Raw genomic sequence first — 10,991 nt, forward strand, 5'->3', positions numbered from 1 at the left:
TGAACCGACGAGGGGGGATGCCATTTTAGATTTGGTGCTGGTGAGTAGTGAGGACCTAGTTGAGGAAATGGTAGTAGGGGACAACCTTGGCTCGAGTGACCATGAGCTAATTCGGTTTAAACTAAATGGAAGGATTAACAGAAATAAAACTGTGACTAAGGTTTACGATTTCAAAAAGGCCAACTTTAATAAATTAAGGGAACTACTTAGGGAAGTGGATTGGGCTAACATACTTAGAGAGCTAAAGGCAGATGAGGCCTGGGATTATTTCAAGCTGAAGTTGCACGAGCTGTCCGAGGCCTGGATCCCGAGAAAGGGGAAACGGTTAGTAGGCAGGAGAATTAGACCTAGCTGGATGAGCGGGCGTCTCAAAGGGGCGATTAAGAAAAAACAGAAAGCGTACAAAGAATGGAAAAGGGGGCAGATCGACAAGGAAACCTACCTTATTGAGGTCAGAGCATGTAGGGATGCGGTGAGAAAGGCCAAAAGCCGTGTAGAGTTGGACCTCGCGAGGGGAATTAAATCCAATAGTAAGAGGTTCTATAGCCATATAAATAGGAAGAAAACAAAGAAAGAGGAAGTGGGACCGCTGAAGCATGTAAATGGAGTGGAGATTAAGGATAATCTAGGCATGGCACAATATCTAAATGAATATTTTGCGTCGGTGTTTAATAAGGCTAACGAAGGGCTTAGGAATAGAGGGAGCGGGACAGAGGGGAATAAAGGAGGGGCGATTGACATTACAGTATCAGAGGTGGAAGCCAAACTTGACCAGCTAAATGGGACTAAATCGGGCGGACCGGATGATCTCCATCCTAGAATATTGAAGGAGCTGGCGCGAGAAATTGCAAGCCCCTTGGCGATAATTTTTAATAAATCTGTAAACTCGGGGGTGGTGCCGATGGACTGGAAAATAGCTAATGTGGTTCCTATTTTTAAGAAGGGGAAAAAAAGTGACCCGGGTAACTACAGGCCTGTTAGTTTAACTTCTGTAGTATGCAAGGTCTTTGAAAAAATTTTGAAGGAAAAAGTAGTTAAGGACCTTGAGGTGAATGGCAATTGGGACAAATTACAACATGGGTTTACGAAAGGCAGATCGTGCCAAACCAACTTGATCTCCTTCTTTGAGAAAGTAACAGACCTTCTAGATAAAGGAAATGCAGTGGATCTAATTTACCTCGATTTTAGTAAAGCGTTTGATACTGTGCCGCACGAGGAATTATTGGTTAAATTGGAAAAGATGGGGATCGATATGAAATTCCAGAGGTGGATAATGAACTGGTTAAAGGGGAGACTGCAGCGGGTAGTACTGAAAGGTGAACTGTCGGGTTGGAGGGAGGTCACCAGTGGGGTTCCTCAAGGTTCGGTTTTGGGTCCGATTTTATTCAATCTATTCGTTACTGACCTCGGAACCGAATGTAGGAGTGGGCTGATAAAGTTTGCGGATGACACAAAGTTGGGAGGTATTGCCAATTCGGAGAAGGATCGGGATATTCTGCAGGGAGACTTGGATGACCTTGTAAATTGGAGTAAAAATAATAGGATGAGATTTAATAGTGAGAAGTGTAAGGTGATGCATTTAGGGATGACTAATAAGAATTTTAGTTATAAGTTAGGGACGCATAGGTTGGAAGTGACGGAGGAGGAGAAGGACCTCGGAGTCCTGGTTGATCGCAGGATGACTATGAGTCGGCAATGTGACGTGGCTGTGAAAAAAGCTAATGCGATTTTGGGATGCGTTAGGCGAGGTATTTCTAGTAGGGACAGGGAGGTGCTGCTTCCGTTATACAAGGCGCTGGTGAGACCTCATTTGGAGTACTGTGTGCAGTTCTGGTCTCCTATGTTTAAAAAGGATGAACTCAAACTGGAACGGGTACAGAGAAGGGCCACTAGGATGATCCGAGGAATGGAAAACCTTTCCTATGAAAGGAGACTCGAGGAGCTCGGTTTGTTTAGCCTAACCAAAAGAAGGCTGAGGGGGGATATGATTGCTCTCTTTAAATATATCAAAGGGATTAATACCAAGGAGGGAGAGGAATTATTTCAGCTCAGTAGTAATGTGGACACGAGAACGAATGGATATAAACTGGCAGTGGGGAAGTTTAGGCTTGAAATTAGAAGGTTTCTAACCGTCAGAGGGGTGAAATTTTGGAACAGCCTTCCGAGGGAAACGGTGGGGGCGAAAGACCTTTCTGGCTTCAAGATTAGGCTTGATAAGTTTATGGAGGGAATGGTTTGAAGGGATAACGTGGTTTTAGTCAATTAGGCATTAACGTGCCATCGCGGGTAAAATGAGGGTCCGGCTGTAGAATCTTGCCTGTATGCTCGGGGTACTGCTGATCGCCATATTTGGGGTCGGGAAGGAATTTTCCTCCAGGGTAGATTGGCAGTGGCCCTGGAGGTTTTTCGCCTTCCTCCGCAGCATAGGGCAGGGGTCGCAGGCTGGAAGATTCTGTTGCGGGTGGGTCAGCTTTTGTGGCCTGCATCATGCGGGAGGTCAGACTAGATGACCATATTGGTCCCTTCTGACCTTAAAGTCTATGAGTCTATGAGTCTCTAGAGCCAGAGGATGCCCCGCAGCACAACTAGTTAGGGTAGGGCACACGCATTTGGCATTTCATTTTTTAAACCCCCTTTTCCTTGCTCTCAGCACAGGTTTGTGATGTTTATGCAGTCTCCTCCACTCTGAAAAGTGATTCCTATCAAAAAGTTCAAGCAACAGGAAGGTTAGAATCTCTTCCTCTCAACTATTTTCACATAGTTAGGGATGATTCATTCTTCCTACCCCTTTCTTGCTCCTTTAAAGGGTCCGTGGGCTATTGGAACCCATCTCTCCCCCCAGAAGCCCAGCTGTTTCAGAAGCAGATGTTGACGCAATAGCCACTTTCAACTCACTGGCTATAGCAATGATTTCAAATAGTCTAGTCCAGTGCTTGCACTGCACTCATCACGCTGGTATTTGGAAGCCGACAGACCAGCTCTGAGTGAGTTTCCCAGACCTGAAGAACAGCTCTGTGTAAGCTCAAAAGTTTGTTTTTCTTACCCCCAGAAGTTAAAATACCACTTTCTGCTTCAGCCCCTCATTCCCTTCCAATCCTCGCTGAGGATGCTGGAAGGAGAGGCGGTGTGTATTTCTATCCAGTAAGGTAGCTGTCTGCAGCCCTCTTCACCTTATGAGCTGCTAAGTGACAGGGCCTAGCTGGGCGCCAGAGGGAGTTAATGAACAGTGGAGACATCGCCCAAGGGCCAGAGCAGCCAGTCACAAGGGAGCTTTGGATAATCAGCGTTTGCAGCCCACTCTGCTGTGGTTTCGTTCAGATAACTTGTTTGGCGGGAAATTGCAAGGATCTATTCCAGGAAAACTAACATCCACGCCCTTAAGGGCTGCCCAAGATGAGGCACTGCGCTACCAGCTGCACTGGGCCAGCCTGGGGATACTGGAAATGACAGGATCACTACTTGAAAAGAGCAGCTAAGTCAAAGGAAAAAGGGCCGAAGCAGGCGGCTGGAATTCTCACCTGGGTTTTTATTCAGCTCCTGGTTTGACAGGGCTACAGCAGGGTGGATCAGGATATAAGCACAGGGTTGAGGTGCATGGGAGAGGGGAGTGGGCATGCTCACAGACACCAGCTAACTGGGTAGGTGAGGAATGAAAGCAAGAAGAGGGCCTGGGGAAGCAGGCAGATAATCTCACCCTCACCTCCTCCCAGCAGGAGATCTCTGCCCTGGTCCGGGAATAGTGAGCAGAGCAGCTCCTGCCAGCACCGGGAGTGGGTCAATGAAAGGAGCAGGGTGCTGGCGTTGAACTCTCTGCTATTTGGCCAGCCCTGGTTTAAGTGACCAGGATGAGGAGGAAGCAGAGGAGATGGGGCAGGATGCTGAGTGATGAGAGACCCGAGCAATGAGTCTGCTGTGAAGAACAGGGACGATACTGTCCCCACGCAGGGCCCTGGGGCACTGAGGCACATGTTCACAATTGTGCATGCATCCCTTGCCCTATGAATCAATCAGGCACGTGCATTTCCCTGCATGTCCCTTCGGAGCCCTGGTTGCTTGTGAGGGGAAGGACTCCTGGCCTTGAGCTTTATCTGCCAAGAATTGGCCCGGAGGATCCTGCTGGCGTGGCGGATCAAGCACGTGTACTGCCCTTCGCTGAACTCGGTGGCACGAACGTGCAGCTCCTGGCACGGCAGCAGCTCAAAGCCGGGAACAGAGCGTGAAAGGAGCGCCCCATCTTTGTACCAGCTGCAAGAGAAAGAGGGACACGAGGTAGCTGCTCTCAACTAGCACCAGCCTCCTTGGACCCATCACTCAGCGTCACCCCACGAGTGCTAATGCCTTTCCTGCAGCTCCTGGTTTGCTAACAGCCTCCTTCCCTCTGCCCAGATCACTCCCAGCCACAGCAGAGATCAGGCCATTTCTCCCTTCCCTCCATCTCTCCGCTGTGCCTGCTAGTCAGGGACAGGGACTTTATACACAGAACACGGTGGAGAGGTTTGTGTCATTCAGGCATGGTCAGAATCAAGGCCCCTGGTTGCTCCTTATTAGAGGGCTTTTCGAGGCTCAGCGGCCATTGAACCCCATCTGCTCTGCCTTTCCAAAGCCGTAGCCTCCCTCCTTCCTGCCCTCCACAGCTGGCAGCATCTGCACAGACACCAGCTCCAGGAGAGCGAGCTGTACTGGGAAAGACCTTCCCCCTCGGAAGACATCAGCTTCCAGGCAAGGAGGTTACAGCAGAGGTCAGCCCTATGGGGCTAGAGAGACCTGGGGCAGGTCTGGTGGCTACTGCGGGGAGAGTGAATGCTCTGCACCCAAGAAGGGCCCCCGGCTGCAGGGGGCAGTGACTCACCTGACTTGCAGGTGTGGCCTGGAGGAATTCAGCCCACAGCGGAAGGTTATGACTCTCCCTTCGGAGATGTACTTGGTGTGAGTGTGGGGGGAACGCACAGAGGGGGAGGAGGAGACAGCAGGGGGCTCTGAAAGAGAGACAAAGAGCGGTGATGCCAACAGCGGAGGGGACTCGCAGCTCCCCCAGGCCTCTCCTCAGACTGCAGAGGCCTGATGGGGATTGAGGGGCATGGGAGGTGCTAGGTGGCATTTGGTTTGCAGGGGGCTGGGCAGGGCCGGTGGACCTGTGGGCAGCTGGTTTCTGTAGCTCATAGCACCAGGCAGCAGCAGGGTGGGGGTGTCTCACCGAAGCAGGAGTTGCAGATTTTGGGGCAGTGCCTCTTCATGAAGGCTCGCCGGCGCGTGCAGAATCCCAGCCGGGCCCAAGGCTCACACTGCCGCTTCTCGTCCACGCAGCCTGCAGGGACAGCACGCAGGGCAGGGCCCCGAGAGGAGCTGAGTGTTGCAGCTCCCACCCTGGGGCCCAGCCACATGGGGGACTGACCTTTGGCACAGAAGCAACCAAGGAATTTGGGATGGAAGAGTCCCAGCCAGTGCAACCCCCGGTTGAGGGCTGGGGGCTCCCATCCGATCCCCACTGCCTGTCACACACTTTATCGCACCCTTTGGCCTGGACTGCCCTTTGCTCATTTTCCTCCCAGTGACTCCGCCCCCATAATGATTGCTTGGGCATCCATAGGTTACTCCAAGGTGACCCCGAGGCAGCTCTACATTCTGGGCTGCTGGCTGGATGCAGCTGGGCCAATGTAGGACACTGTCTCAGTGCAGGACAGTGACTCAGCAGAGGGAGCCCTCAGGGGGACAGTCCCCTCTTCTAGGGCCAGATGGCAACTAGGTGCTGGGCACGCATCAGTGCTGGCACTTCCTGGCACCCCCTTACCATACAGTCGCTGAACAGCCCAGACGTCGTCCTGGCCGATGCGCCAAGTCCTGCTGTAGGTAGCGTTTGGGTGCATGAGCGCGCGGACGTCCCGCGAATGCCACAGGCCCAGGGCATGGCCGATCTCGTGAGCTGCCACCTGGACCAGGTCATTCAGCCAGACCCCTGCAAGCACAGAGCGCCCCAAGGGAGCAGGGCCACGCAGACAGGCTGGAGCGCCAGCCCTGGCAGCTCCCAGCCACGTCAGTGCAGGGAGAGGGCTCTTGGAGCACACTCCGAGCAAGCTCAGCTTGACTCCTCTCTGCTACCCAACTACAAGCATCCGCTGCAGCTCCCCACCACCCCCGCACACAGCTCCTGTCCTAACCCAACCCGACGTCAGGGAATTCCCGCCCCACGCAGCAACACAAGGGGCTCCTGGGGAGGGCTCTGAATTTGGGCCCTCACCCTGCAGCCTGGCAGGATCTGGGAGCCTGGCACACACGCCCGAATAGGGGAGCAGCAAGCTGCAAAGGTGGGAGTGTAGATAAATCTCTGATAATCTTCATATGACTTTACACTGTGCCTCTTCATATAACCTCGTAGTGGGTCTACCCACGTGTGCCCTCTGTTTTCCGAGCTGAGGAAGGACAGGGTTGTGGGAGAGCACCCACCACCCAGGAGGAAATGACACCCAGGTGCCAAAAGCAGGTGCAGAGCCACTTATGTCCCCTTGCCAGGGCTCAAGGAACAGTGGGGCATCCACAGGCCCCCCAAGAGTGCAGCCCCACTGGCCGGAGGCCGCCCGCCGCCACAGGGAAGGCTCCTCCTGCCATTCCCTCCATACTCCCACCTTTCACCTACGTTGTCTGAGCTGCAGCCAGCTCGCTCCTCCCCAGCTCGCCGGCTTGGCTGCCCCCAAAGAGACACTGCAGCTTTCTGGGGCGATGAGAGAGGCAAGGCCCCTGTGTCATCTGCAGATGGACGGCACCTCAACCCAAACCCACTGGGAGGGGGAGACAGCAGATCCCCGCAGAACCCACAGCAGAGGGGCCTCGTGGTGGGTGAGCAATTCCCGGCCCCGACCTCTACTAGTCTAGGGGCCCCGGAAGAAGCCACCCTGGAGCACAAGCTCATGCAGCTGTGACTTGAACCGGGACTTTTGGGAGAATCATAGGCTGGCGCTGCTCCAAGCTGGCCTTGGCCACAAGTCATCTCCCCCTGAGCGGAGCTGGGAGGAGCCCAGACGAGCTGGAATCTCTCCCCCTGCGGTGGAGCTGCCATGAGCTAGTCTCAAGCAGAATCCCATCCTCCTGGGCTGGCCTAGCCAGGGCTGCCGCTGGGAAGGCATCCGGCTCTATAGCATTAGCACAGAGGTGGGCAAACTACGGCCCGCGGGCCACATCTGGCCCATGGGCCCGTCCTGCCCGGCCCCCGAGCTCCTGGCCCGGGAGGCTAGCCCCTGGCCCCTCCCCTGCTGTCCTCCCTCCCCCGCAGCCTCAGCTCCCTCGCAATGCTCTGGGCGGTGGGGCTGTGAGCTCCTGGGGCAGCCCGGCCTGACCCGGTGCGCTGTGCTGCGCGGTGTCGGCGGCGTGGCCTGGCTGTAGCGCTGCCAGCCACTGGTGCTCCAGGCAGCGCGGTAAGGGGGCAGGGAGCGGGGGGGTTGGATAGAGGGCAGGGGAGTGCGGGGGGTGATCAGGGGGCGGGGGCGTTGATGGGGGCGGGAGGGGGAATAGGGGGTTGAATGGGGGCAGGGGTCCCGGGGGGGGGCAGTCAGGAAGGAGGGGTTCTGGGGGCAGTCAGGGGACAGGGAGAAGGGGTGGTTGGATGGGGCAGGAGTCCCGGGGGGGCCGTCAGGAATGAGAGGAGGGATTGGATGGGGCGGCGGGGATCCAGGGGCGGTCAAGGGACAGGGAGCGGGGGGTGTGGATGGGGCAGGGGTCCCGGGGGGCCCATCAGGGACCGGGGGGCTTGGATGGGGCAGGAGTCCCGGGGAGGAGGTCAGATAGGAGGTGGGGGCCGGACCACGACCCCCTCCCCTAACTGCCCTCCATGCAATTTATGAAACCCGATGCGGCCCTCAGGCCAAAAAGTTTACCCACCCCAGCATTAGCAGAGCAAGGCACCCCCTGCTGGCTGTAGTATGTGCATCCTCCCCCCCCCCCCCCCGGCCCCTGCTGTGGCACAGGTAGCTGTAGGGGGTGGGCTCCTGCTGGGAGGGTGACCACTCCCATCACTTAATTGGCTCCCCCAGGAAAGGGCTGATGGAGGAGGAGAGGAGTGACCAGACTGGGGGTTGATGGTGCCAGGGGTGAGAGCTCTCCCTGGAGAAAGGGCTAGGGATTAGGAAATCTGGCCTAGCCGTGCAGCGCAGGGTGGAGCTGGTGCTTTGGTGAAGGGGATAATGAACCTCACGGAGGTGCTAACCAACCCAAGGCTGTTTGTGAGGGATCTCAGGACAGGAGAGGCGCCTGCCCTGCTAACCTCTGGCCACTGAGTGCTCCCTCATACCTTGTTTCCAGCTGAAGTGCGAGCGGCCCAGGATCCAGAACTCGTGGTTGTCAAAATGGATCTCGCCCCGGGGCGGCAGGAAGGCATGGGCCAGCTCCCCGTTCAGCCCATCGAAGCAGGGGTGTCGCGGGGAGAACCAGCAGTCAGTGTGGTTAAAGCTGTAGAAGCCTGCCCAAGAACAACCAGAAAGACGTCCTGGAAGCAGAGGGCATGTGAATCCCAGGGCAAAGGTATCAAAGTGAGTCTGCTGGTGGCTGGGAGCAGGAATCCCAGCTCTGGAACTTGATGGAGAGGGGGAGGTGTGATTGGATCTGCTAAGTCTGCCTGTGACAGCCCCTCTTCGGTGCCAGGTGTGCGCTGGCCAGGGCCTGTGGGCTTGCATGGATGCTCTGCTGGGGCAGGGTCCGGCAGCAGGGAAGGAGTGAACGGGGGTGGCACATGGTCTCAAAGCCCTTGAGATGGCTCCCCTGCAGCTTGGGTCTGCGACCCCCAGAGGCAACCCCAGAGCCATCTGCATAAACGGGAGGAAGGAAGCGGGGAGAGGAGATCGGAGGGCTGAGAAGAGGCAGGGAGAGCACCAGTGAGGGAGACAGGGGTGCTGTGCCAATGGCACCCCCAGCCCCTGATTTCTACCTATGGTGATGTCAGCCAGCTGGGCAGGGGGCAGGCGCCGGAAGCTGAGGGGCGAGACGTCGCTCCACACGCGGAAGGCAGCGGCAATGGCTCTCTCTGTGTCACCTTTGTTCAGCGTGCTGGGGAACTGCAGGATCCTGCAGCAGGAGGAGGGGAGGGTGACCCATGGGCACCAGCTGCTCCTCCAGCTTCTACTACTGTAGCCAGGGCTGCTGTAGGGAAGGGGCAGGAGTGCAGGATGCCCTCAGCTACTCCAGCCCCAGCCTCTCCCACCAGGGGGTGCTGTAGGGAGCAAGGCAGGAGCACTGGCTGTGGTGGAGGAGGTCCCAGCTGAGCCAAACCCAGCCTCTCCCAGTAGGGGGCGCTGTGCAGGGTGGGGCAGGAGCACCGTCTGTGTGTGGGTGTCCCAGCCTCTCCCAGTAGAGGGCGCTGTGCAGGGTGGGGCAGGAGCGCTGTCTGTGTGTGGGTGTCCCAGCCTCTCCCAGTAGGGGGCGCTGTGCAGGGTGGGGCAGGAGCGCTGTCTGTGTGTGGGTGTCCCAGCCTCTCCCAGTAGGGGGCACTGTGCAGGGTGGGGCAGGAGCGCTGTCTGTGTGTGGGTGTCCCAGCCTCGCCCAGTAGGGGGCGCTGTGCAGGGTGGGGCAGGAGCGCTGGCTACATTAACAATTCTCAAACTCCTTCATACCACAAACCATTTCTTGAGAGCTGAGGCCAGCTCCCAGCCCTGCCCCTTCCCCAGTGCATCTAGCTAGGTGGAAGGGTCCTGTCTGCACAGCATGGAAAGAGACTGTATTAGGGCAAGTGCAGCAGCAGGGTGCCTGGGTCCTCTTCTTTCTGTACCCTGGGTACCTACCTATCCCCATGGGGTCATATAGCCCAGCAGCGGGGTGGGGGGTTATTTGGGTTGGTTGGATCCCCCAAGCAGGCAGAGGCACTGCTCAAAGAGGCAGCCCCTGCTCCCTGCCACCCATAGCCCAGGGGGAGCAGGTTCTGAGCAGAGTCAGGGCCCCATTTCCTGTGCAGTGGGAGCATTGGAGCATCTGGCAGAGACCTCTGGGCTCCTGGCAGCCACGTGGCTGTTACCGCCCTGAAGGAAGCAATTAGCTCCTGCTAGCAAAGGCTGGGGTCAGGGAGTCCCCTCTCTCCAGAGACAAGCAATGGTGCAGAGGCGCTGGGAGCCAGGGGCAGGCTCCGCTGTGGAGCCAGGCCACCTTCTGAGGCCTCTTAAAGCTAAGCGGTGCAAACAGGGACATCCAAGAACTGGGCTAACAGCAAGGGACAGGGGCTGTGGGCCAGGCTAAAGAGGGCTCAGCTGAGTTCCGTATAGGGAGCCCCATATGGGAATAGCTGCAGGACTGGCTGACGCACCCCTGTCCTCCCTGGTAGACTCACTTATAGGTCAGATTAACATGGTCCCACTTATAACCAAGTGGGTTGATGGCATAGCGTCTCCTCCTGCCCATGCTCATGCGACCTCCTTGTGTGACAGTGAAGCCGGGCTCTGACTTTCGGGGGGCTGTCGCTCCCTCCTGCAGGAAAATAAGACAGCCCCCCCCCCCCCGGGTGAAGCAAGAGGAGCAGCTGGGCAGGATCTCAGCCAGGCTTCCCCCGCACCCTGCCTCCCACCCAGCCGGCGTGGTGTTGAACCCTCTGCCCCCATTAATGCCAGAGACCCCACCCAGACCGCACCAGGTTTCGGGCAGCTCCCAGCTCTGACTATTCAACACAAAGGGGCAGAAGGTTTCCATCCAAACAGCGCCAGCGCTAGAGGCTTCCCCTGGCAGCTGCCTCTGGGGACACCTAGGGACCACCTCCTTCCCAATGGGCCCTGGGACTCCTGAGCTGTCCCTGCAGTGCATCTCAGCAGCCCAGCATGGGCCTCAGTTGTCACCACGAAAGCCCAGGGGCAGCCCTTGGGAAGCATCTTCCTCTGGGGTGTTGCATTGGGCAGTATCCACCAACCAATGGCAGTTGCAGGTTAGCAAAGAGTATGGGGGAGGGGGATGGGAGGGTGGCAGCCAAACTCAGACCAAGGAGTTCTGCCAGGCTGCTCCAGGGGAGACTACAGGTCTCAGCGTGCACT

At 56.9% G+C, this 10,991-nt stretch overlaps 1 protein-coding gene across 1 annotated transcript; it reads right to left on the reverse strand.

Moving 5' to 3' along the window:
• Positions 1–4,007: 4,007 nt before the first annotated feature.
• On the reverse strand, positions 4,008–10,377 carry LOC135884145 (matrix metalloproteinase-23-like). The gene is made up of 7 exons (XM_065411437.1): positions 10,301–10,377; positions 8,912–9,048; positions 8,279–8,446; positions 5,789–5,953; positions 5,195–5,305; positions 4,850–4,976; positions 4,008–4,245 (listed from the first exon to the last, which is right to left on the reverse strand). Exons 1-7 carry the CDS (start codon positions 10,375–10,377, stop codon positions 4,008–4,010), a joined length of 1,023 nt encoding a protein of 340 aa, XP_065267509.1.
• Positions 10,378–10,991: the final 614 nt, after the last annotated feature.

Source organism: Emys orbicularis, chromosome 9 (genome assembly GCF_028017835.1).
Source record: "Emys orbicularis isolate rEmyOrb1 chromosome 9, rEmyOrb1.hap1, whole genome shotgun sequence".
Taxonomy (NCBI): Eukaryota; Metazoa; Chordata; order Testudines; family Emydidae; genus Emys; species Emys orbicularis.